Consider the following 26,597-nt stretch of genomic DNA (forward strand, 5'->3'; position numbering starts at 1 on the left):
TCTGCATAAGCTCTTTGGCCTCTATGTCAGCCCTTCTAGGGCCTGCGCTATCTCTCCCGGCACTGCACTGCCTCTTCGCTATGTATTCTTCAGCCACAGATGAAAATCCCTTGTTGAACTGCCCCTCACTGCAACTCTGATCACTAACTCGATTTCCTCAGCAAACCTCGACCCAGAAAATCGAATTCTTTGATCACTTGGTGTCTTTCCAACTGACCCTCAAGTCTCCTCTTATACTTTTCCTGTTGACGAATCAACGACCGAGATTAAGTCCCTAATCAATGACTAAGATTAGAACTGGCTTGATCCTCATCACTTAGAACTTTCTCACCCATATTTTATTAATACACATTAATTTTTTAGTTTTCCAAAGTTTAGACTTAGGAACCCCATTAAAAATATTAATTATTTTAATAACTCTTCATCTGGGGCGAATTTCTCCAAACGATTTCTGGGTTTTGGAGATCTCATGTGCCTTAGCCTCTCCACCAAATTTCATGACTAGAGCACATTTGATGCTACCAAAAATCAACAAAGTCAACAAAAGTCATCTTGGTTTTGGCCCAACTCCTTTGTGTGCAAAACCCCCATGCTTGGATTCTTAGCCCATAGGCGGATTTTTGGTATCGATTCCTCCACAACCCTCTAGCCTAGGGTTTGGAGTACCTCCCAAGCTACAAATATCAACACAGTTTTCTAGCTATAGGAAAGGAGGTTGCGATCTTCTAGCAGCAAAAGGTTGTAGCAGACTTGTCAGTCTAGCCAGTGTGAAGTTCAGGGTTAGTGGTGTGTGTGCTAGATCTGGAGAAGGACATTCAGAAGGTAGAGCGAGTTCGCCAGAGGAGAGTAGTAGGCAGTGCGAATTTCGGGAAGGACATCGTAGGCAAGTGTAGGAGCAAATTTGTGCATTTCTAGAAGGGAGTGTGAGTGTAGTAGGAAGACCAAGGTAGGCTTCCAGAAGGAGGAGGTTTTCAGCATATAGTTCTCCAGTTTATTTGAGTTTCGCAGAGATGGCCGCATCAGGACTTGAAGATCAGGACAAACTTGATGGAGCCTCTAATTTTAGCGTCTTGAAAGCCATAATGCAATTCTTATTGGATGAGCATGGCTTGAAGGAATTTGTCACAAATGTAATGGTAGAGCCGATAGATCCACAACAACTGGCAACCTTCAAGAAAGAGATGACCAAGATCAAGACAATGTTCCTACATGAAGTTTGGGATCATATTGTGCTGCATATTACAAATAAGGATACAACAAAGGACATGTGGGATGTCGTTGTGAAGCTGTACGAAGATCCATCTGAGAATCGAAAAATGATTCTTAAGAAGAAGTTGAGGTTAGTCAGAATGCAGAAGGGTAAGGATGATACATCGTACCTCACCAAGATTTAGGAAATCAGAGACAAACTTGTAGCTGTAGGAGAGAAACCTTTAAATAGTGAGCTGGTGTGCACGACACTCAATGGATTCTCAAAGGAGTGGCATACATTCGTCCAAGTAATTTATGGACGAGACACACTTCTAGGTTGGGATCACTTATGGGATGAATTCACTTAGTAGGAGCTAAGGCTCAGCCTCACAGAAGGTACTATCAACGACAGTAGCAACGGATCGAAGGTGGAGAAGGAAGAAGAGAACATAGCCCTTGTAGGTAAGGGAAAGTGAAGAAGGGTCCCAGTCAGGGACAAGACTCAAAGGGAGAGAAGAAGGAGGACCCGTCGAAGGTCAGGTGCTTCACATGTGGTGAGTTTGGTCACGGCGTCATCCAGTGTCCAATGAGGAAGAAGGACAAGAAGGGGCAGCAGACAGCAACTTCGACAAAGATCGATGAGTTGAACTCCACATTGGAGGAATTCACGTTGATAGCAACAATACCTCCAGATGTAGGAGGAGCATGATGCTTCAGATGACTAGAATGGGCAGGGTGCATGGAAGAGAAGCATGTAGTCTAGATCGGATTCAGTAGCTATATATTCTTCACATGGTCGATACCTTCATTATGGGAGCCCAAAAGTATCAAAGTAGCAGGAGGAACAGTGGCGATATGAGTGGTACACGAGTTCTGTTTTAGCAGGGCACAGTTAGTTACTTGAGAGGTAGTTGGTCCAAGATCTTTCGTTTATAGATGTGTTAAAGAATTACATGCATAAATTGTAACTTAACATAGAAAATTTAATGTACACATGAGAGAAGAGGAGAAACACATAAAGCATGAAAGAAGACAACAAGACTTGATAATGAAGTTCGTCTGACTTGGACTACGTCTCTGGGCCCTGCTCGATCAATGGGGAGGTCTTCATTCATTAAGTGGCATGAGAAAGAAGAGTACAAGAATCAGTTACAAAAAAGGAGTTTTATACCTCCATACTAAAAAATGGCCAAAAAATGCAGAACTCTGATGGAGAAATGGACAATGCCATTGCATTCGTGGTGTCGAGAAATGTTGAAACCAGTGTTGCGGGGGAGCGCCCCCCCCCCCTCGCTCCCGCTCCCGATCCGCGCTCCGGGCGGGAGCGACTCGGGAGCGGGTCGGGAGCGCGCTCCCGAAATCGCTCCCGAAAAGGGAGCGATTTCGGGAGCGCGCTCCCTAAAAAAAATTTCGCTCCCTGCCTTTTCGGGAGCGTTTTGCCTTTTTTGCATTTTTTTTTTTTGTAGTAATGTTCGAAATGCAATTTTTTTTGAAAGAAACAAATAGTTTTTGAGTGGGGCAATTTAATGATCAAGTCTAGGCCCTAGTATTGATATGTTATTCATGGTAATGTTAAATTCTTAAAGTAAAAGTGACATTTTCTTTAATTTTCATTTTCATCCTTTTACTTAAATTTTTAACATTACCATGAAATGACTCAGGATGTTTGAGAGTGGTTTCGTCCTCATTGGATTTCATATGGAGAAAGTAGAATTTTAGATTTCATTCAAAATCCAGCAGACTTATCAGTTTTTCAGGATTTCAGGATTGGGGGATTGCTATGTTTCCATTGAATTTTGTCATGTATTAGGGTATGGAACTCATATTTAATCAAGAGTACCAATCCCTCTATGTACCTTGATGTTAGTGACATTGGTTGTCGAACTCCTCTATCATGACCCTTCTAAAAATGTACGCATCACTCAAACAAAATCTTGACTTGACATGCTATGCTTTTTCTATCTTATGTTAATGCTTAGAGGGTGATATTAATGACAAAGATCCCTATACAGATACAAAGGTAATGACAAAGATACCTTTGGATATTAATGCTTGGAGGGTGATATTAATGACAAAGATCCTGATTTTGCAACAAGACTAAAAAATTAGACATTTCTCGTGGTGGCAAGAGGCCCAAGCATAGGAAATAGATAATAGATTTACTTCTCTTTTCTAGTTTCTAGTAGCTTTTATAACTATTGACTCTTTCATATTTATTATGATATTTTTTTAAACAATATATGACAATTTAAGTTTGAAGTTGGCAATTATAACTCATTAGTAATGAATTATGAATATGATGCTTCATGAAAGTTGAAAGTTGTTTCATTTCATTTCATTTTATAACATTTCATTTCATGTTAGATATTATTTGTTGTAATGGTTACACTTAGCTTACAAGTACAACTTTGGTGATCAATGATGATAAATGTTATATATTGAATTTTGAAAGCTTGAAACTTTAAGATTGATGAATCATGAGACTCAATATGTTGTATGTTACTATGTTACTAACTTGCGGACGTGGTTGATGAAGATTATAACTTCTAGATGATTGTTGTTATATGGTTCAATCTATGCTTTTTTATGTTTTTTATATCTAATTCATCATTCTACATGTTTTTGTTGACATATATGTATCAAAAATTAAAAAATATAAAAAATATATATATTTTTAAAAAATCGCTCCGGGATTCGCTCCCAAACCGGGAGCTTCTGAAAATGGTCGCTCCCGCTCCCGCTTCCGCTCCCGCTTCCGCTCCCGCTCCCCGCTTCCGCTCCCGCTCCCAAGTAACATTGGTTGAAACCATATAAAAATTTTCAAAATCTGACAAAGTGAAATTTTCGCCCTCCTGCAAAATTCTGCCTCGAACTGCGTGCACTGCCTCCTCCCTCTGGGCGCACTGATAAACTGCGTTTAAATATAAATTCACCGGCGGATTTTCCAAAGTTGACGGTTGGCATGTTGGCTAAAAATTTTGGGTTGTTCGAGAGGGGCCGGGTGATCAAATCCCACCCCTCTATTTTTATTGCAAAAAAGCGTTGGAAGGTTATGGTGGTTGGAAGGTTGGGTCCGCACCCCAAGGGCCGACCCACCTTTCCCGCATTGTTTTCAAAAGTTCCGTGGGAGGGGTCGAGGGTCGTGGCTCGCCCCTCCACCATTACACATATTGTTACGTGGATAGAGTTGGGGTGGTGGGGTTGGTGGCCCACCACCCTTTTTTTTATATTTTTTTTGTTTAAAACAAAACCATATGCCATTTGTAAAAATTCTGATTTTAAGCCGAAGGAGTCAGTTTAACGAGGCGACAATTTCGCCCGGAATCTGGCCGGAGTTGGCCAGATTTCGTCCGCTGGAAAGGTTCAAATTGTCTCTTTGTTAATATTGCCCAGTCAGCAAAAAGTCAACCCAACTTTGACTGCCTCTATCTCCTTTATTTGGACTCAGATTGGAGTGTCATTCACACCGTTGGAATCAGGGTGACGAGCCAATGTTGCACGAAGCGGGAGCGAAGCGGGGACGCCGAAGCGTCATTTTCCAAAAATCTAGGAAGCGAAGCGTCCGCGGAAGCGTCTGCTATATATATATATATATATTTTATATTTTTTTGCATTTATACTCAAAACAAACATCCCAAATACCAAATTAGTTGTAGAAGACATGAAAACATGCATATTTTTGCATAAATCAAGATAGATATGGCATCCATGATTCCATTGTAGTTACTAGTATGTACACCAATCATCTATATTCTAGCTATTACAAACATACATCAAATTTTTAAGCATATTATAAAACATAAAACATTTAAGCATATTATAAAACATAAAACATAGAGCATATTATGATTTATCTAGCAAGTGAGCAACTGTCAACATTTGTCATGTCCAAAATTCAAATAATAATGTTTACAAAATATGTCACTTGGTCACCGCCAAGCCAAAAAGGTTCAAAATTCAAATTCACAAGTCTACAAGTCTAATGAGTAATCTATGACAAAAAGTAGTAGATTGTGAATATATCTACTAATCTCTCCTCCTTCCACCACGAATAGAACGTGGTGGCGGGCCTCCACGTGGTGGCAATGAAGAAGATGGTGCCTGTGGAAGTCATGGCACTGAAACTGATGAAGAAGAACCCCCTGCTGTTGGTGTTGAACCATGGAACCTAGGAACCAAGGGACCAGATGGGGGTGGGGGTGGTGGCATATCAACACGGTCATCATCATCCTAGAATCGCTCAAAAAATTCATGCAAAAAAAAAAAACACTAGTTAACAAAAAAATTAAAAACATGAATTAGAGAAATGCTTTATAAGGGAAAATTGGAAAATTCATACCACAATGGACATACCTGGATAAGAGCATCCTCTAATTGCTCTAGTCGCAACACTCCATCCTCCAAATTGGGCTCCTCTGGATTCTTGTCCCAAATCAACAAGTCTTTATTAGACTTTGCATCTTCACAGTAATGGGACAACAATCGCAAGTTGTAATGAACATAAACCAAGCTCTCTGCCCGATCTAAACTCAACCTGTTCCTTTTAACACTGTGGATGAAAGAATAAGAGCTCCAACACCTCTCTGCAGAAGAAGTGTTTACCACCTGTGATAGCACCCGCAATGCCAAACTCTGTAGAAGTGGAGTACCCCCTCCATGCATGTTCCACCACTCAAGAGCAGAAAAAGTCTCTCGATCTTTAATTGCATGCATGCTCCCAAATGGACCAGTGTTGAGCGTATAGTTGCTCACCTGTCTCCGTACCAATGCAGCCTCCTCCTCATCAGGGATTAATTTACTCAATGCAGCCATATATTTTTTGTGAACCTCTTGATCTTGGTGTGGTTTTCTCCTACTTCCCCCCCCAGGTGCTGGTGTTGAAAGCCATGATGGATGATAGTATTTAGGTGTCAAAACTTATGCTAATGCATGCAATGGAACATTTAGCATTTCCCATCGGTTTTCCACCTCTACACGAATATAATTGTACAAGGTGGTATCTCTAGGCTCAACAATGTCTTTAATCTGCCCCAACATGCTATCCATTTGCTCATACACCTCCCCAATTACTGGTCGATCTGAATCTGCAAACTTGATCATGTAATAAATTGGTTTGGTGAATTGCAAAACATATTTAACCTGTCCCCAAAAGTAACTATCAAGAACAGTGTCCTTGACTGCATTAGCACCATCTATGTCAGTGTTAATTTCATCCCATGTTTCAGCACACACCAGATTAGTTAAAGCTTGTCTCACCTTCACTAGCCGCGTAAAGGTGAGGTAATAACTAGCAAATCTTGTCTTTGCAATTTTAAGCAATTGCAACTTGGAGTAAGTGCCATAGAAGTAGTTTACCCTTGTATGCCCTGTGATGAATTTAGTGAGCTGCTTCCCTCTCCTGTAAACCTCAGCAATCCACCCACATTCTTTGTGTTTCACAATATCATGCATCAAAAGGTTCAATGTGTGAACCGGGCACCCAGACCAAAAGATGTGTGGATGAGTACGCTCAATAATTTTTCCTGCTGCCTTACAATTTGCTGCATTATCTGTGATCACTTGAACCACATTATTCGGACCAACATCTTTGATTGATTTCAATAGGAGATCTGCAATGTTTTGTGCAGATGCAGTGATGGAGGAGGAGTCATGACATGCAATAAATACTGCACCACTAGAAGAAACACCAAGAACATTTATCAAATGTTGGTTTCTAATATTTGTCCACCCATCTGATACAATGGATACCCCAGAATCTACCCACTCATTTGTAAAACGTGTCAAAGCTCTTTGAACCTTAGCTTTTTCTCTTTCTAATAACACTGTTCTAGCTTTCTCATAGTTGGGGGCCTTGTATCCTTTTGGGGCTTCATTGATGGCCTTTACCATTTCATGCCAATAGGGAGAGCGAAGCACATTGAATGGTACACCGCAAGCACAAAGAAAACGGACTATCTTTCCATCCACATCATCCCTCCCAGCAACATTAAGGAAATCCCCTATTGTTCTTCTACCTCCAGAGCTTGCAGAAGTACCATGAGGAGATGAGCAACTACCAAATTTAGAGGTTGCACTTGATTCAGAATGAGTTTTTTGTTTCTTGTTTTTTTGTTGTGCAGCCATCTCTATTTGGATGTATTTTCTTCTTTCTTCAGTTGAAATGTTTGGGCAAATTTGTACCCCCACAGAACCCTTTTTTTCATCACTGTCCAACACCCCACAAAGATGCCTCCTCAGACGGGTATATGAACCACAATATGGTTTTCCTCCATGACAACCATGAGGGCACACAAATTTGTAAGATCCACCACCCTTTCCCCCATCAAGTTTGGTCACATAGTTCCACAAGGGTGTTGATGTAGCTTTCCCATCTTGTGTTTCAGTGTCCCCTTCAGGTTCATCCCCTTCCTCTTCAAACCCTTCCTCCTCATCATACATTGGGTCACTCCTATTAGGACCATCACCAATGTCCTCTTCTGTTTCTTCCCTTCTATTCCTCACCTTTGCCATCATTAAAACCAAGAGTGGAATGATACATAGAAGCCAAAAGAACACCATCTTGGAATATGGATATAGGTGGTGGACAACCTGTAAATAAAGGAGCAAGTAGAAACAATGGGAAAGAGTAGGAGAGGGAGGAGAAAAATACAAAAAAATTGTCAAAAAAACAAGGGAGTTTGGGGTTTGAACTTTACTCTTTAGCTCTTGTAGATGAAGTCCTCCAAGCTCTTGCTCCAAGCTCCTCCTCCTTCTCCTAGCTCCTCCTTCTTCACTCCTCCAAGCTCTCCTCTCTTCTCCTCTCCTTTTCTCTCTTCTCTTCTCCTCTCCTCTCTTCTCTTCTCCAACTCTAATAAACTCAAAGTGAGAAAATGAGGAATGAATGGGGGCTTTATTCTTTTCATTCCTCACCTTAACCTCACTCTAACCTCACCCTAACCCACCCCCTTAATGTTGAGTGAACATAACTTAAAAAAAAAATTAAAAAAAGAGTGTTTTTTTTCCCTTGGGCGCGCCCCTTTTCGCCGAAGTGTACGGAAGCGTGCGCGAAGCGGCCGCTTCCTGCTCCGAATCGCTGCGCTTCGGAGGCATGGAAGCGGCGCTTCCGGCCGGCGCTTCGGAAATTCCAGGAAGCGTCTTAAAATGCCGAAGCGCCGCTTCCGAATTCGGAAGCGCCGCTTCCGATGAAGCTTCCTAGGCACTTCCGTACGAGACGCGCTTCGGAGCTTCGATCCGGGGGGGGCGCTTCGTGCAACACTGTGACGAGCACTTCGATCTGATGTCAAGTTCATCATATTTTTGCCACTTTGAATTTTGAGCCTTTTCCATGCCACTGGTGTCTAGAGATCCACCTGGATCAATCCTCCCCATTGAGGAGCTTTTGGACCGCCAAAAGCTTTATCAATCAATTGGCAAGTGAGGGAATTGTTCCCTCACTCTTTCTTTTTCCATCCATTTTTCCTTGATAGGGTGCATCCCCTTGAAACCAACTCAAAGGTATTCCACATCTCCCTGTCGTGAAGTCCTGGTCCTTCTGTCAAGGATGATGTCCTCAGGTAACTCATCGAGATACTCTGGTGCAAAGTCATCAACTGTAGGAACTATGCCCACCTCTTCGGTGTCCATAATCAATGGTGGCTCATACAGCTTTAAGTTTTCCACATTCACTACGAAGTACATTTGCATATATATCGGCAAATCGAGATGGAAGGCATTGTTTCCAATCTTCTCCAAGATGGTGAATGGACCATACCGGATTGGTCGCAACTTCTTCCCTTCTCCCTTCATCCTTTCCTTGCTGATATGGAACCACACTTTGTTGCCCACTTGAAATTGATGGTCGACTCGATGTTTGTCATGTCGAGCCTTGTACCGGGCTTGACTTTTCTCCAACTACTCCTATACTGCTTGGTGAATCAACTGGATCTGCTGAATGAACCGCTGCGCTTTGTCCTTGTCATCACGTCCACTGGAGTCATCTTCCCTTCCAAAGACCATATCAAAAGGGTCTTTTGGCAGGTAGCCAAAACATGTCTCAAATGGTGAACGATGCATAGATGGGTGCACTGGTCAGTTGTAGGAATGTTACACATATGTAAGATGCTCATCCCACAACTTAGGATGTTTCCTACAATAGCCTCACAACAAGTGTACCACGGTGCGGTTGACAACCTCTGTCTATCCGTCAGTCTGTGGATGAAATGTCGTGCTTCTTTTCAACTTGGTGTCCATCATCTTCCACAAGCTGGTCCAAAACTCTCCGAGAAAGCGAGAGTCCCGATCTGACACAATCAATGTGGGCAACCCAAAATGGACCCAAACATGCTGAAAGAAAAGATAAGTAGTCTGCTCTGCAGTGATCTGCTTTTTACAAGGCATTAAAATACACATCTTACTAAAACGGTCAACAATGACATACAAATAGTTGTGACATTTCCTAGACAAAGGCAAACCTCCTACAAAATCCATCGACACACTTTCCCATGGACGACTCGAAATAGGGAGTGGTGTGTAGAGCCTGAGTTTTCTATTAGAGGGCTTTGAAACATAACACATCACACACCCCTTTACATAGCGAGTCACAATGTTCTTCATATGAGGCCAAAAAAACAAAATCTTTGTACATGACACAAAGTTTTTTCAATGCCAAAATGACCAGACATAAGGGAGGTGTGGGCCTCCCGGATTACATGTACCCTTTCTCCTGTGGGTATGCACAATTTACCAAGGTGATACAACAGTTTCCCCTGCAAGTGATAGTTGTCCACCTGTGAACCATGGGTTAGTTTTTCATAAATCTCCTTAAAGTCATCATCATTACCATATTGTTCAGCATAACTTTCAAAAGATAACAAAGCATTATGCAAAATAACAGAAGCAGAAATAGGAGGGCGAGATAGCATATCGACCACTTTGTTGCTAGTGCCCTTCTTATACTTTATTACCAGATGAAATTGCTGAAGAAAACCCATCCACCTGAAATGACGAGATTGCTACAACTTGGTTTGTGATTGAAGATATTGCAAGGGCTGATGATCCATATGGATGATGGTCTCCTTGTCGATCAAGTAGTGTTTCCACTTTTTCACACTCTGGACCAAGGCATATAACTCCTTGTCATAAGTGGGATAGTTTATCACAGCTTGAGAGAACTTCTCTGAATGGTAACATATCGGCTTCTTTTGCTGCATCAGTACAGCTCCCATGGCATATCCGCTGGCATCTGTCTCGATCTCGAATGGCTGTTGGAGATCTGGTAAGGCCAAGACCGATGCGGTGCTAATCTTTTCTTTCAATGTTTCGAAGGACTTCTGTTGCTTTCCTCCCCATTGAAAGACTTGCTTTACACTTGTCAATGCGTGTAAAGGTGCTGCAATAATAGAGAAATTGGCAATAAATCTCCTCCAATACTGTACTGCACCCAAAAAGCTGCGAACCTCAGTTACACTAGTAGGCTTAGGCCAATTTACAATTGCTTCAACTTTAGAAGGATCAATTTTTAACTGACCATGACCAACAATATGACCTAGGTAAACCAAAGAGGTTTTCCCAAACTCATACTTTGACAATTTTACATAGAGTTTTTCTTTTTTTCAATACATCAAGCACTTTCTTCACATGGCATACATGTTCATTCCAACTTTTACTAAAGATAAGAATATCATCTAGATATACAAGAACAAATTCATCAATGAAAGGCCTAAAGAGATCATTCATGACCCTCATGAAAGTGGCTGGAGCGTTGCAAAGTCCGAATGGCATTACCATCCATTCGAACAATTCCTGTTTGGTTTTGAAGGTGGTTTTCCACACATCCTGCTCTGCAATTTGGACCTGGTGATAACCACTTTGCAAATCCAATTTGGTGAAATAGATAGCATTCTTTAATTGATCTAGTAAGTCATCAATGCAGGGAAGAGGGTAACGATTTTTCACCGTGATTTTGTTTAGTGCTCAATAATCCACACACATTCTCCATGTGCCATCTTTCTTCGGCACTAAGACAATTGGTGAACCACATGGAGAAGTGCTCGGTCTGATGACCCCTTGGTTCAATAGTTCCTGCACTTGCTTTTTGATCTCCTCCATCTCAATGGTCAACATCCTGTACATGCCAATATTTGGTAAAGGAGCGTCATGCTGCAAATGGATCTCATGTTGGATTTCCCTCTTTGGAGGTAATCCCCTTGGTTCCTGAAACATCTCATCATAGTTAGAAAAAAATTCACATAATTCCTTTTTATGCACATGATCACAACCCTGGAAAGCATTGAATAATTCTGCATCTTTTCCCCTTACAACCATAAGCATGCAACCCTTACTGGAATTCACCAACCTCTTCATTTGTCCTGCACTTACAAGGCTGGCATTGATTTTTGTTTGATGAGCCCTTACAATATATTCTACCCCATCTTTTGTGATTTCGTATTTGTTTTCATGACGGAAGAAGATTTCCTTTCTATCATATAGATATGGACTCCCGAACACCATGCCATAGATATCCAATGGTATCACATCAAGTTTTACCTCATCCACTAACTTAGAAGCGAGCGATCACAAATTTAACCTTGCATTGCTAAGTTACATTTAGTTTTGCTTTATCATGTATCCATCCAAGTGGGTAAGGTTTTGGATGTGGTTTGGTTTCCAAGCCTAGCTTCTTTACCAAGGACTCTGAAATTAAGTTTGCTTGGGATCCGGTATCAAATAGGGTTTCTACTTTTGTATGATTTATGATCTCTAATATGAAATAGCTCAGTTCTCTTTCGTTTGAAGCATAAAAACTTCTGGATAACAGAAATATATATAGAAATATTTTATTAATAAATGAATAGACAGATGATGATTTTTACAATGGGGTTTCCTGGCTTAAATACTGCCATGGACACCCTTTAGGAAAGGGCATGATCTTATGATCGTGCCCTTTCGCCTAACTAAACCTAAATTAAATAATAAACCTGAAATTAACTAAATTTTTACATAACATTGCCTTCCTCTCGAAAGAATGCTTTGTCCTCAAAGCATATGTAACGACGGATGTTGTTGAAGAATGATTCATTCTCCCAGAAAGCGTCTTCTTCGGTTAAGTCCTTCCACTTGATCAGATACTCCAAGATGATCAAAGTCACACACTTTAAAAGATCTTGGATTAATCTCTCAAGTTTCGTTTTTTGGAGATGTGGATATCGGTATGGCTTGATGTTAACAGGGTCTGGTCTTGCCTTGACTCCTATTGTATGCTCAATTTCCCTATTAGGCGGCATCTTCATAGGTAGGTCTTGAAATACTTTTTCATGCTTCCGAATCAGATCTTGTATCTTTGGTGATTCTTCTCTGGTCATATTTGCAGAGAACATTTCTAATTGATGACATTGTACTGCATAAGTAGGTGCTCTTTTTCGACTTAGCTCCATCATCTGAGATGATGATACATCATGATTTTTTGGTGCTTGGAATCCATGTAGTTTGTACTTCTGACCTCCCCATTTGAATTTTATAAATTGTATTTGATGGTTGGCGGCATAAGTACCTAAAGTTCGTAGCCATTGGATACCTAAGACTACATCTACTCCTCCTAACGGTACTGTGAAGAACGGAGACTCTAAACTGAAGTCTTGAATCTGCAATTTAACCTTATGGCATTTTCCCACCTTTTCAATTTTTTTACCGTTAGCTATCATCACTTTCATGTTTGGTAAGGGAAATGAAAATATATTGAGTCTCTTTGCCACAGTTGTATCTAAGAAATTGTGTGTGCTTCCAGAGTCGACGAGAACCACTACGTTGTTCTTCTTTATGTGTCCTTTTAACTTTAAAGTCTGAGGTTGTGATATACCTGTCATCGCTGATAATGATACTTGTGGAATACTTCCATCATCTAGTTCTGGTGAAAATTCTGGAGCGTCTTCTGTGTCTTCTACGTCATAATCTTCACTGTTTGAATCATTGGTTGCTTCACAATTATATAGGTTCTTTGGTTCTTTTCCTTTAGCACATCTATGTTTGGGGTCCCACTTCTCACCACAGCGTTTACATTTACCCTCTTTTATCCTTTGCATTTCCACATTAGATTTTTCATCTTCACGACGATGTGGTGGAACATATCTTGTATTATTTGAGTCCACATACTGGGGTATCCTTCGTCTTGCATAAGCTTTTTCCGCTGTTGACCAAAATATTGGTTCGGATTTCTTTTCGGCTGTTTTTGCTTTTTGTCTTGCTTCTTCTATAGATGTAATATCATGCATCTCAAGTTCTGCTTGTAAATGGGTTTTGAGTCCCGAGATGTATGACTGAATTAGACGAGATTCGGATAACCCAGGTACTCGTGTTACTAAGGTCTCCCATTCTTGAGTGTATTCATCGACACTTCCTTTTTGTCGTAGTTTGATGAGTTTTGAAAAGAACTCTTCTTCCTTTACACCTTGGAATCTTTTGAAAAATGCATCTTTAAACTTTCTCCAACTAATGACGTGTGTTGTCTTTTTCCACCACATATACCAGTTATATGCTTCTCCCTCCATTTTCATGGATGCATGTCTGAGCTTTTCGTCATCGTCAGTGATGTCATATATCTCAAAGTATTCTTCTGCTTTATTTATCCATGCAACATTGTTTTTTTCGTTCCCATCGAATTTAGGCATCTCGACATTTGCCCTTCGCTGGTATGTTGCTACTGGTTGAGCGAAAAAAGGGTGTTGATTGGTAAAGTTATCCCAGAGTTGCTTGTTTGTAAAGACTGTGTTACTTGCTTCTTGGTGGGGTGTCGCTGATTTTTTTGGGGATTCAACCTTGTCATGAGAGTCTGTGGACTTAGTTGAATCTGACGAGACTTGTTCTTGATTCTCTTCACCTTCTTTCAGTAGTTGTTCGGGCGTACAATTCGACCTTTTACACAGAACTTTTAGCATTGTTAAGACCTCTTTGAAGTTTACTTCTGTTTGGACATGTTGACTTTCCATTTTTATCTCTATTCGATTTGTCGTATCTTCAAGATTTTTGATTTTGTCCGCTTGCTCTCGACTTCATTTAATCTTTTACTGACCTCGTCGTGGTTGTTATTTATCTTTTGCTCTGCATCCAACAACCTTTTTTGGAAATCCGCCATTGTCATTGTCGACATTGAGCGGGTTTGCGGAGGCGTGTATTTATTTGCCAGCTAAAATATTTTTCCTTCCCTTTTTTTTTTTTTTGAATAATTAAATTAAATTAATTTAGTAATTTAATTTAATTAATTATTATATATATATATATATATATATTTAAATTAATTTAATAATTTAATTTAACTAATATTTTTTTAAATTAAATTAAATTAATTTAATAATTTAATTTAATTAATATTTTTTTTTTAAATTATAAATTATAATAATTATAATTTATAATTATTAATTATTATATATATATATATATATAAATTAAAGTTATAAATTATATAACTTTTTAATAAATTAAAATAATTTTAATTAATTAAATTAACTTTTATATATATATAAAAGTTTAATTAATTAAAATATATATATTATATATAATATAATTAAATAAAGTTATGTAATATATATATATATATAACATATATATAAATTAATAACGATATAACTATATTATATATATTAGATATTATTATCGAACAGTCACGTTATATATTATATATATATATATATATATGTTAATTAAATTATATGTAATATAATTATATATATATATATTATATATATTATATGTCACCTTATATATATATTATATATAATATATCGCACGTTATATATATATGAGATATATATTATATATAAGGTTTATATGTCACGTTATATTTTTTTTTTTTTATATATCATAAACTTCTGAACAGTCACGTCGATTGACTGAACCCTTTGACTATTCAGAAATATATCGAATATCACCGTAATTTTTTTTTAACGGACGCTGTTTTTTTTTTTGTTTTTTTTAAATCGTGAACAGTGCGGAGGCAGTGACAATTGGAACAGTGCGGGGGCAGCGGCACAGTGCGGAGGCAGCGGCAATTGGAACAGTGCGGAGGCACTCTGAACAGTCCGTCGATGACTGTACGGACAATCGACAGGAGGACGGGGGACTGTGGAACAGTTGGTTTTGTGGTACTCTGGTGCAAGGATGGAATGAACAGCGTCGGGGTGGAGGGTCGAGTGAGGATATGCAGCGGAAAACACAGATAGAATGTCAAAATCTAGAGTTTGACAGGGTCAACGAGTGGTAAGGGAACAGCGGATGTGGACCAGCGATGGTGAGGGTGTGAGGAAGTATGGAATGGATGGTGAAACCAGCACAGGCAGGGGGATTCGATGGCTCTGATACCAGATGAAGCATAAAAACTTCTGGATAACAGAAATATATATAGAAATATTTTATTAATAAATGAATAGACAGATGATGATTTTTACAATGGGGTTTCCTGGCTTAAATACTGCCATGGACACCCTTTAGGAAAGGGCATGATCTTATGATCGTGCCCTTTCGCCTAACTAAACCTAAATTAAATAATAAACCTGAAATTAACTAAATTTTTACATAACATCGTTCATTAGGAAGAGACTCATCTATTGAACTAGTGCCTTCATGTGATTCAGAATTAACATGAGGTGTAAGAGTACCTTTTGTTCCTGCTACTGTGATCAATGCTTCATCTCCGGAATCAGATCCAAGGTCTTGCTGCACAGTTGCCACTGTCTTCTGCTTGCCTTTTCCTCCATACTTCTTTGGTCTCTTTTCCGGGTATAGTTTCCAACAATGATCATCGTCATGACCTTCCTTTTTGCAGTGAGTGCAATAAGGTCTTTCTCCTTCATCTTTCTTGGTTGATGTCGTCCTCTTCTCCTTTCCTTTTCCTTTCATTTTGGGTTTGCCATTTGGAGGTTTGAAAGGTGGTTTCTTGAAATGATCATCTCTTTCATTTTTTCCCCTGTTCTCAAGATGAATGGCTTTTACACTGGTGGAGTCAATAGTTGCTGGTTCAAACAATAATAATGAATGTCTAAGGTAACTATGTAATGATCCAATATACTTAGTTACTACTTCAGGTGAGTCAAGTGCAATGCCCAAATTAAGTGCCTGTTTTCTAAATTCCTCTGTAAAGCTTTGAACATCCTGACCTTTGCCTTGCCTTAAGTATTGCCAATCCATTAAGGCTTTTTGTTTGTAACCCAAGGGATAAAATTGTTCCTTTAATGCAAAAATGAAACTAGGCCATGAGGAAAGAAGATTACCCACACTCTTACTGCTTCGCAATTTGCTCTCCCACCAAACGAGAGCGGTGCTACTCAGTCGAAGAGAGGTTAGCTGAATCTTTGCCTCGTCCTCTTCGATCTGCTGAATCTTGTAGTAGATTTCAATCTGCCTAATCCAGTTATTAAGCTTTTCTACATTACTTTCACCGTTAAACATGGGAAGATCAAATTTGACATCTAATTTAAAGAAAGGTTTCTTAGATGCATCCCTTGAATTTCTATGATGATGGTGATGAGAGGAAGAAGAACTTTCACTTGTGGAAGGAGAAGGAGGGGGTTCTTCTCCACCATTTCCATGCATTGAACCTTGTTCTTCTAGATTTCTCTCTTCTGCTTTCTCCAGCCTTGAAAGCAACTGACCGACATTCTCTGCCATTGTATAGAAGGTTTTGTGGAAATTGCGCTCCTCTTCATGACGAGCCTCTTCATCTGCCATGTTTCTCCTTCGATGTGCACGCCCCGCTTCGGGATCGAAAGACTTTAGTTTCCCTTCGCCTCTTCGGAGCCTGTTTCTTGTTAGCATACAAACATGCAATTCACATCTAAAAAGACCTGCTTTGATACCACTTGATCCAAGATCTTTTGCTTATAGATGTGTTAAAGAATTACATGCATAAATTGTAACTTAACATAGAAAACTTAATGTGCACATGAGAGAAGAGGAGAAACACATAAAGCATGAAAGAAGACAACAAGACTTGATAATGGAGTTTTTCCGACTTGGACTACGTCTCCGGGCCCTGCTCGATCAATGGGGAGGCCTTCATTCATTAAGTGGCATGAGAAAGAAGAGTACAAGCATCAATTACAAAAAAGGAGTTTTATACCTCCATACTAAAAAATGGCCGAAAAATGTAGAACTCTGATGGAGAAACGGACAACGCCATTGCGTTCGTGGCATCGAGAAATGCTGAAACCATATAAAATTTGTCAAAATCTGACAAAGTGAAATTTCGGCCCTCCTACAAAATTCTGCCTCAAACTGCGTGCACTGCCTCCTCCCTCTGGGCGCACTGATAAACTGCGTTTAAATATAAATTTTTCGGCGGATTTTCCAAAGTTGACGGTTGGCATGCTGGCTAAAAATTTCGGGTTGTTCGAGAGGGGTCAGGGGATCAAATCCCGCCCCTCTATTTTTATTACAAAAAAATGTTGGAAGGTTATGGTGGTTGGAAGGTTGGGTTCGCGCCCCAAGGGCCGGCCCACCTTTCCCGCGCCATTTTCAAAAGTTCTGTGGGAGGGGTCAGGGGTCGTGGCCCACCCCTCCACCATTACACATATTGTTACGTGGATAGAGTTGGGGTGGCAGGGTTGGTGGCCCGCCACCCTTTTTTTATATTTTTTGTTTAAAACAAAACCATATGCCGTTTGTAAAAATTCTGATTTTAAGCTGAAGGAGTCATTTTAACGAGGCGAAAATTTCACCCGAAATCTGGCCGGAGTTGGCCAGATTCCGTCCGTCGAAAAAGTTCAAATTGTGTCTTTGTTAATCCTGCCTAGTCAACAAAAAGTCAACCCAACTTTGACTGCGTCTATCTCCTTCATCCGGACTCAGATTGGAGTGTCGTTCGCACCATTGGAATCAGGGTGATGAGCACTTCGATCTGATGTCAAGTTCATCATATTTCTGCCACTTTGAATTTTGAGCCTTTTCCATGCCACTGGTGTCTGGAGATCCACGTGGATCAGAAGCGCAGAGCTAACTAGGCACAATCAAACACTTGGGAGACAGTTGCAAAGCCAGAACCAGACATAGACAGTTATAGAGCCAGGACCAAGTGCAATCAGATACTCGAGAGACGGTTGCAGATCTAGTTGCAGTGACATAGGTAGTATTGGCCAGTTGCAAAAAGCAAGGTGTAGTTCTAGCCAACAAGATTTCCCAGTTATTTTTAGTGGGGGATCGAGACTCAAAGGGTGTCTAGCTTCAAAGGGAGCAACCCTATGGAAGCTTTATCTTCGGGTTTTGAGGTGGTTAGTACACACAATTGCAGACGTAGCAGTAGTGCAAAGGAAATGCAATAGCAATAGTGCAAGGGTACTAGTAGTGTAAGATTAAAGATTGGTTCAACTACAGTTAGTGGCAGGTGAATCAGAGTATGCACAATAGCATGATGGACAGTGTTTTGCCAGCTTGACTTCTTCATATTGATTTCTAGTGACAGGGAGTTAGATTAATGAAGATGTGAAGAAAGGAGGTACAATGAATGTTAGACATCAATAGTGTGTGACAGTCCAGCTACAAGTTGTTCATCAAGAGAGATGAGCACAATGGATAGACCTTCCTCGCTAAGAGGGAGTGTTAGCTTTTGATGGATATGGTAGCATCGGACATGTGTTCTAGTCTCTAATTGTCAAAGTGGCTAAGGGACACAAGGACACCAAAACCTAGAAAAGGTTTTGAAAGAAAACACTTAGAAACCCCTGAATTAAATTAATTGATCAATAATTAAAATGTTCCTAAGTCTAAATTAGGAAACTTGATTAATTAATGGATATTAATTGAGGAAATCGAATTTTCTATAGAGACTTCCAGAAAAGTGAGTTGACGGAGTCTAAGATGATCTGAGCCATTGATCATGGTTAGATCTTGACCATTGATGCTCCAGCAAGAGATTATAAGAGCAAGTCGAAGGGGCTTAGAGAGGGCACAACTTACAGGTTGTGAGCAAGGCAGATTGATTTCCCCAGTTCGCTGTATTCAGTGAGGGTGCAGCTTGAACCAGGGAAACAACATCAGAGAGAGGAAGCAGCAGAGATTTGGGAAGAGCTGAATTTCGGAGAGATTCCTAATGATTTTCCAATGTCGAAGAGATAGGAGGGAGGCTGAATTATCTGCAAAAAGGGCCACTACAGCTAGTGCGAATAGCCTGAAACCTCATTGCGAGTTGTCGGAAGAGACTCGCTTCAGTTTCCAAGTGCCGAATCAATGTCCCGGAGTGAATTCTTTTCAGAGGCAGAGGGAGGCAGGATGTGTCAGTCAGAGGCAATTTCGGCGCTGTGTGAAATTATTGAGTAGCAGTGCACATTTTTGGAGGGTGTGCGAATTCCAGACAGGGGTGCGAGTTGCCCAGAGAGAGGCCAGAGCAGTTGCAAAGAAGACAAGGGTGTCGCCAGTATATTTTGCTAGTGTATTGCCAGAGGTTTGACAGTTGGGCAACCAGTTGTTTTCTCAAACTGCTGCATCATAATAATAAAACCCTCATCTGCTGCACCAGTGGTCTATTGCAGTGTGGTTTATTCACTATTTTCCATAATAATAATTACAGAAGACAAATAAACTGTTAAGTTAGGAGAATAATACTCGATTGCTGCAGTTCAAGGAATTTTCACACAGTTCTGTGTGCAGCTTTTATTAATTGACAGAAAGTTGGTGAATCATTTGGCTATAGACCTTTGATTATGGATCAACATAGAACAAATAAGTACATTATGTAATAGAAATAAATACAATACATGAACCACTAGGGTACCGGGAAAATCCCTTCCTAGGAGGGCCCAAAAAACAAAAATATGATTAAAAAACAAGAATATGATGATCATGTTGAATCTGGTTCTTATTCTTTAGCCAAAATCACTGATATGAATACTGGACAGAGAGAGATGCTTATGGATCTCCTTGATAGTGCCTTTTTAATATTATTTCTTTTATTGAGGAGAGTCAATTCAGTTATGACCACCAATTCTAATGCCAAACTAAGGTTCTTAATGATACATTTTGATATTTTCCTGTGACCGAAGATTACACAGGACTGTTCATATTCATCATACTAATCTGTATTTTGAGAATATGCTGCATTTGCAAGGCAGCTTCCTCCTTGACTACAATATGGTTGCAATCTTCTTTAATAATGATGGAAGTTCCATTTAGAAGAGGTATGATGCAGTGCTCAAACCTGAGAACCAAGTAATATAATAAGTGTAGTACAATGGATGTATTGGGAGAAAGTTGGTAAGTGCATCAATTGGCACAAAATCAGCTATAGCAATATTCATGACTGAAGTTGCATCATGTATGAGAAAGAGATGCATAATGAAGAAGAGAAAATCAATGAATATTTTTATAGAATTTCTTCTGCACTTTTTATGGCCAGTCGTTGCCTTTACTATGAAATATTAGTGCATTTAATGTGCTTCAAGCTCCAATTATAGAGGGAAGTGAAATTTAATAAAAAGAGAAGTCTGTGAAGGATTGCGAAATGCTGGAATTATTAAATATGTAGCAAATGGACCCCCTTTTCTGGTGTCTCTCTGTTCAAAATCTACCGAAAATATTCAACATTTAGGTTATGATTGGTGAAATTGCACTATGGAATTACTATAACAAAATGAATATTTTTATGGAATTTCTTCTGCACTTTTTATGCCCATTTGTTGCCTTTACTATGAAATATTAGTGCGTTTAATGTGCTCCAAGCTCCAATAGAGGGAAGTGAAATTTACTAAAATGAGTCTGAATGATTGCCAAATGCTGGAATAATTAAATGTGTAGCAAATAGACCCCTTTCTTCCGGTTTCTTTCTGTTCAAAATCTAGCAAAAAAATTTCACATTTAGGTTATGATTGCTGAAATTGCAGCATGGAATTACTATAACGAAAATGGAGGCTGAGAAATTCATCTGTAGTGTCAGAATTCACAAAATTGTAACCTTTCATTGTCGAATTTGTGGTTTTTCATCACCAGATTCTCTCCAGTTACTGGATGGAGAGGAATGTTTGCTACATGTTTGGTTAGCTCCAGAAATGTCTACCTTATTTCCTATATAGGTTAAGACTCAATATGCATTTGATGCCAGGTCATCCCTTAATAAAAGTGTAGGGGCAGTTGCTACAGTGGATGCTGGTTAGCCAGCTATGTTTACTGCAACGGTGGCCTGCTACTAATTAAATACTAAATCGCACAATTATTGGAGGAGTACTGTTGTCTGTTTAATGAATCTAACAGCTGTTATTAATGTATAGTTCACCTGTAGCGTGGTTGACATTTAATGAATTATGAATTATGTGACTCTCATTTAATATGCAGTATGCTTGCCATTTAATATCTTGCACAGATGTTATTTATGTTAGTACAGTTGTCGTTAAGAAACATAGCTGCCAGTAATCTCCATGGCAGAAACCCACATTCCGTCCAACTTAACATGTATTTACCACCTTAGTTAATAGTTAGGAAGAGATAACCTTATAGTGCATGGCAAGTACTGCACTTCCAATATGAGAATCAGCTTTATATTGCTAACGTGTGAAATTTGTAGATGACAATTATGTTCCTTACAGAAACTTCATTTCCAAATCAGGCTTCGTCAGTATTTGACCAATTTTTTGGGTATTGTATGCAGGGATGCCAAAAAGTGGATAAAAATGTCAATCCTAAGTACCGCTGGCAGTGGTAAATTTAGCAGTGATAGAACCATCTCTCAATATGCCAACGACATTTGGAATATAAAGGAATGCAGAGTTCCTTAGTGAGTGCAATGAAGAAATTCCACTTTGTCCAAAATGGCTCAACTGCTTCGGATACTACCAAAAATAATGAAACGAATTCTTCCATTAAAAGGGTGTTCAAGATGATTGTCATTTTATAAGGGTAAGCTTATAAAATATGTATCTGGGAAGAGGATGCGGCATGTCCTTTCGAAGAATATGCTTATTTTAATCTTTTCAAGGATTTCCGTATTGGGTGGCTTTATTATTATAGTCCACTGTCACAGGAAAATTTGGCTTTTGAGTTTGCAAGTAATCACTCTTTATAATCTGTTGTCTATATGTATGCTTCTAGAGAGGTTAATGATTAGAAGGTTGCATAATAACAGGGAATTTATGTGTACGCAAACTGGTGCAAATGACAAGTAGATTATTTGAAAACTATTCCCAGTCTGTTAACCCTGTAATAATTATGCTTCTATGGAATATGTCAATGAAAGGTGGTAGTTTTTTTCTTTCTAAATTACTGTTTGGTTGCCTCGAGATGCTTCCTCTTTAAGTTTCCACAATATATGGTGAAAGAGGCTTAATCATGTAAATTTGTATGTTTCTTCAGAGAATCTTATACGCTTATGCCATTAACAGGTGCACGTACTTTCCTCTCGTAACAAGTGCATACTGAAGTCTTTGTTGTTCGGAGTTTGTTGTCTGAGTCGTTGATTGCCTCTATAATCCCTATTATATCAAAGAAGTCAACATTAGTTATAACTTATGACTGTCGGAGCTTATATTTCATGCTTGAATGCGGTGTGTCATAAAACCTTTTGGTAGGAAATATGTCTAAGCTTAGCAAGAATGTTATTTGGAAACAATGCCAACGTACACAAGAAGTCCGTGATTTGTTTTTGATCATGATCCTAGTTCTTCTCTGCCTTCATCGTGGTATGAAAGGATGGGGAGATGAGGTTCATAATTAGTTGTTAGCAAAAACAGTTTTGTCAATCAAAGATGCTCAATCATTGGAACATGCTGAGTACTCTGCTTTTATGTGTGTCTTAGTAGCCCTTCAGAAGAGGTTATGATTATCGTTGCATATACCCTTCATAATTCTAGCTTTTTAACTGTAAATATTTTTCCGTAAATATGAGATTCATTTAAAAAAAATGTTATTCGGAGGATCACTGTATTACACTATGTTTCTCTTTCTGTCTATGCTAATTTTTATTGGAACACAAGGCTGGGCCACATATATGCAGTACTTTATGTGACAACCGAATTTGGTTCATGTGTTAAATATCCAAAATATTTGCCGCACAATAAGGAAATCCATTTATGAATGATAATATATTGAATAATGTGATCAGATTACAATGAGCGAAATCCATTTATGAATGACAATAATATTGAATAATGTGATCAGATTACAACGAGGGTCCCGTATACAAACTTAGGCAGGATGCCCTTTTATTAGAAGTCACGTCCATCATGTCCTTTAGTTGACATTCATCTTTTCATTAGGATACACACACATACACATTGCGAGCTCCTTTAGAAATGCTTTGCCTTCAAAAGCATATTTATGTAAGGGTTCAGTGTCTTTTTCCTTGGCTTGTAATGTCTTCATATTGTTCTCTACTCTTGCAACTGTCATAGTTGATGATACAAAACAATATGAACTTCTACTTTCGATGCAAAATTGTCAAACTGTAAAAGGATCTAAGCATTCTAATTCAATATTTTGCAGAGTGTTACACTTCCACAATGAATTGTTACCATGAAACTTGATTGCGCTCGCATGAATACTTTTTAGGAGATGAGTTGTTTCTCTATTGATTGATGTTATACGTTGATTGGTTAATAATGTGATCAGATTACAATGAGCGAAATCCATTTATGAATGATAATAATATTGAATAATGTGATCAGATTACAATGAGCGAAATCCATTTATGAATGATAATAATATTGAATAATGTGATCAGATTACAACGAGGGTCCCGTATACAAACTTAGGCAGGATGCCCTTTTATTAGAAGTCACGTCCATCATGTCCTTTAGTTGACATTCATCTTTTCATTAGGATACACACACATACACATTGCGAGCTCCTTTAGAAATGCTTTGCCTTCAAAAGCATATTTATGTAAGGGTTCAGTGTCTTTTTCCTTGGCTTGTAATGTCTTCATATTGTTCTCTACTCTTGCAACTGTCATAGTTGATGATACAAAACAATATGAACTTCTACTTTCGATGCAAAATTGTCAAACTGTAAAAGGATCTAAGCATTCTAATTCAATATTTTGCAGAGTGTTACACTTCCACAATGAATTGTTACCATGAAACTTGATTGCGCTCGCATGAATACTTTTTAGGAGATAAGTTGTTTCTCTATTGATTGATGTTATACGTTGATTGGTTAAGATATATGCTCGTGATTTGGATGTTATTAAGCAGTTCTTGTAACATGATTTTCCTTATCATGTTTGTAGCGTTTTTTTTATTTACTTTTGGTATATGATTTTTTTCCATCATTGATGTTGTTTGGTTGGTGTTGGATCTTCACTTGGAAATTCCCTTGTTTATATTTCAATATCTGAATATGTTTTTACTTCAACTAGGTTGACATTTTTTTAAGATTTGAAATTAATGATATTTGTATTTGTATCCTTCTCCTCAACTTGGATTTTCTTATTTGAGGATCTTGATGTTTCTTTTTGAATGAGTGTTTCTAATTTTTCATCCAACATATTTATCCACCTTTTAACTTTTTAATCTATGTACTCTAGTTTTCAATATGATTCTCGAGGCAAAAAATTCATTCATTTTTTTTTTCTGCAATGACCTTGTCAATTTTTATTTTTTTTGTCTTTTGTAAATTTTTTTGATTATCTGGTTGAGTTACTTGTGAGATATCATTAATATCTTCTTGTGTTACTGAATCTATTTTAAAGCAACACCATGTAATGCTATCTTCATATTCTTGTAGGAGAATGTCAAAAACTTCTTCATATTTAAAATAAGGACACAACACCATGTAATGCTATCTTCATATTCTTGTAGGAGAATGTCAACAAGTTCTTCATATTTAAAATAAAGAAGCAACACCATGTAATGCTATCTTCATATTCTTGTAGGAGAATGTCAAAAACTTCTTCATATTTAAAATAAAGAAACCTGATGTTGATGTAGGTGAGAGGTATAAGTTCCCTTTCATACACCTTTGTCCTAACTATTTTAATATGTTTTTCTTTGGATTTGAACACTTTACTATGTTACCTTTTCACTTCAAGTAGTAGGCTCCTTTTGTGATGAAACACTTTTAGAACCACTCTTGAGGACCAAAACATTAGTCTCAACACTTTCCTCAAAGTCCTAGCATTATCAGAATATGTTTTTATGAATTTTATCAGAAGTGAATATGTCTACCTTGTAAACTAGTAATTGGTCCAAAACTAGAAGAATTCCAAATTGAATTCCTAATGTTATTGGAAGTGATACGATCTACCGCCTAAACTAGTAACTATTTTGAAACCAGAAAAAATCCATACGAAAATTCAATCAACCAAAAAAGACAAAATATTATAAAAAAAAACATCTATATTGACATGCATCCATATGAATTGAAATCACCTATTCACAAATATGAAAAAGTTCTCATTTATATAGCAAGAGAGCACATATGATCAAAATAGCCCTAAACCAAAAATATATCAATGAAGAGGCTCTAAATGGCCTCTAATGTCAAAAGAAAATTGTGTTACAACAAATGTCTACATGTCATCAAAATCATTGCCTATATAAGGATCCTCATCATCAATATCACCCTCTATACATTAAAATAAGTTAGAAGTAGATTAAATATCAAATCAAGATTTTGTTTGAGGTGTGGTACCTTTTTACTTAGAGTCATGACAAAGGAGTTCAATGATCATTGCCACTAACATAAAGGTACATAGACAGTTTGGTGCTACTGATTAAATGCAAATTCCATATCTTCATACATGATAGAATGCAATGGAAACATTGCAACCCCCCAATCCTGAAATCATAAAAATTGTTAATGGCTCTTTTCAATAAAACTCTCCTCTCCCAGAAGTAAGAACACCAACATTGAAAAGAGAAGAATGAATGGAGAACCCCAAACAACCATACACTCTTATATCCTAAGTCAAGAAACAAGGGATAAAAGATGTGGTTTTCATTGTTCTCTTATAAAAAATTGATATTGTAACAAGATCACTTTATCACTAGATAATAAATCAATAGCAATTAATTTTGTATCTAAAAAATATAGAACAAGATGCTAAATTCCATAATCGTAAAGCTATAAATGCAATAATCAAGAATGGATATTACAAAAGTGAAACCACATGAAGGGTAATTGTAATACTGAATTAAGCACATGGAAATAATTTTCATGATACATCTATATTATGCTCTAATTTAGTGTAGAATTGTAAGTACTATAGCTAAAGGGGTTCTTTGCATTTCGTTGTGTGGGCCCTATTAAAGGTTATTGTTGGGCAATTCAAGTGCTTAAATTGCTTTTCATTAAATTATAAACCAGGGATACTCGTAAGCTCATGATGATGCCAACAAAATATATGCAGGAGTAGGCAAATAACTCTAAGCTAAGCAAACTAAAAAGTCTCTTATTCAAGATGCAGTGAGTGAAGGAAGAGGCTCCTAATTCGGGAGGTCCTGGTTGTCCTTCCCCATAGTATT

At 38.3% G+C, this 26,597-nt stretch overlaps 1 protein-coding gene across 1 annotated transcript in view; it reads left to right on the forward strand.

Moving 5' to 3' along the window:
• The window catches only part of LOC149149237 (alpha-glucan phosphorylase, H isozyme-like), a 319,983-nt gene extending 297,588 nt beyond the window's left edge, over positions 1-22,395 (forward strand). Inside the window, exon 17 of the mRNA XM_089440496.1 lies at positions 21,788-22,395. Within this exon, the coding sequence (XP_089296622.1) occupies positions 21,788-21,914 (127 nt within the window). The 3' untranslated portion in view covers positions 21,915-22,395. The remainder of the gene's footprint in view (positions 1-21,787) is intronic.
• Positions 22,396-26,597: the final 4,202 nt, after the last annotated feature.

The sequence above is a fragment of the Pinus tabuliformis genome, chromosome 9, assembly GCF_031772625.1.
Source record: "Pinus tabuliformis cultivar Carrire ecotype Pingquan chromosome 9, CPIR1, whole genome shotgun sequence".
NCBI lineage: Eukaryota > Viridiplantae > Streptophyta > Pinopsida > Pinales > Pinaceae > Pinus > Pinus tabuliformis.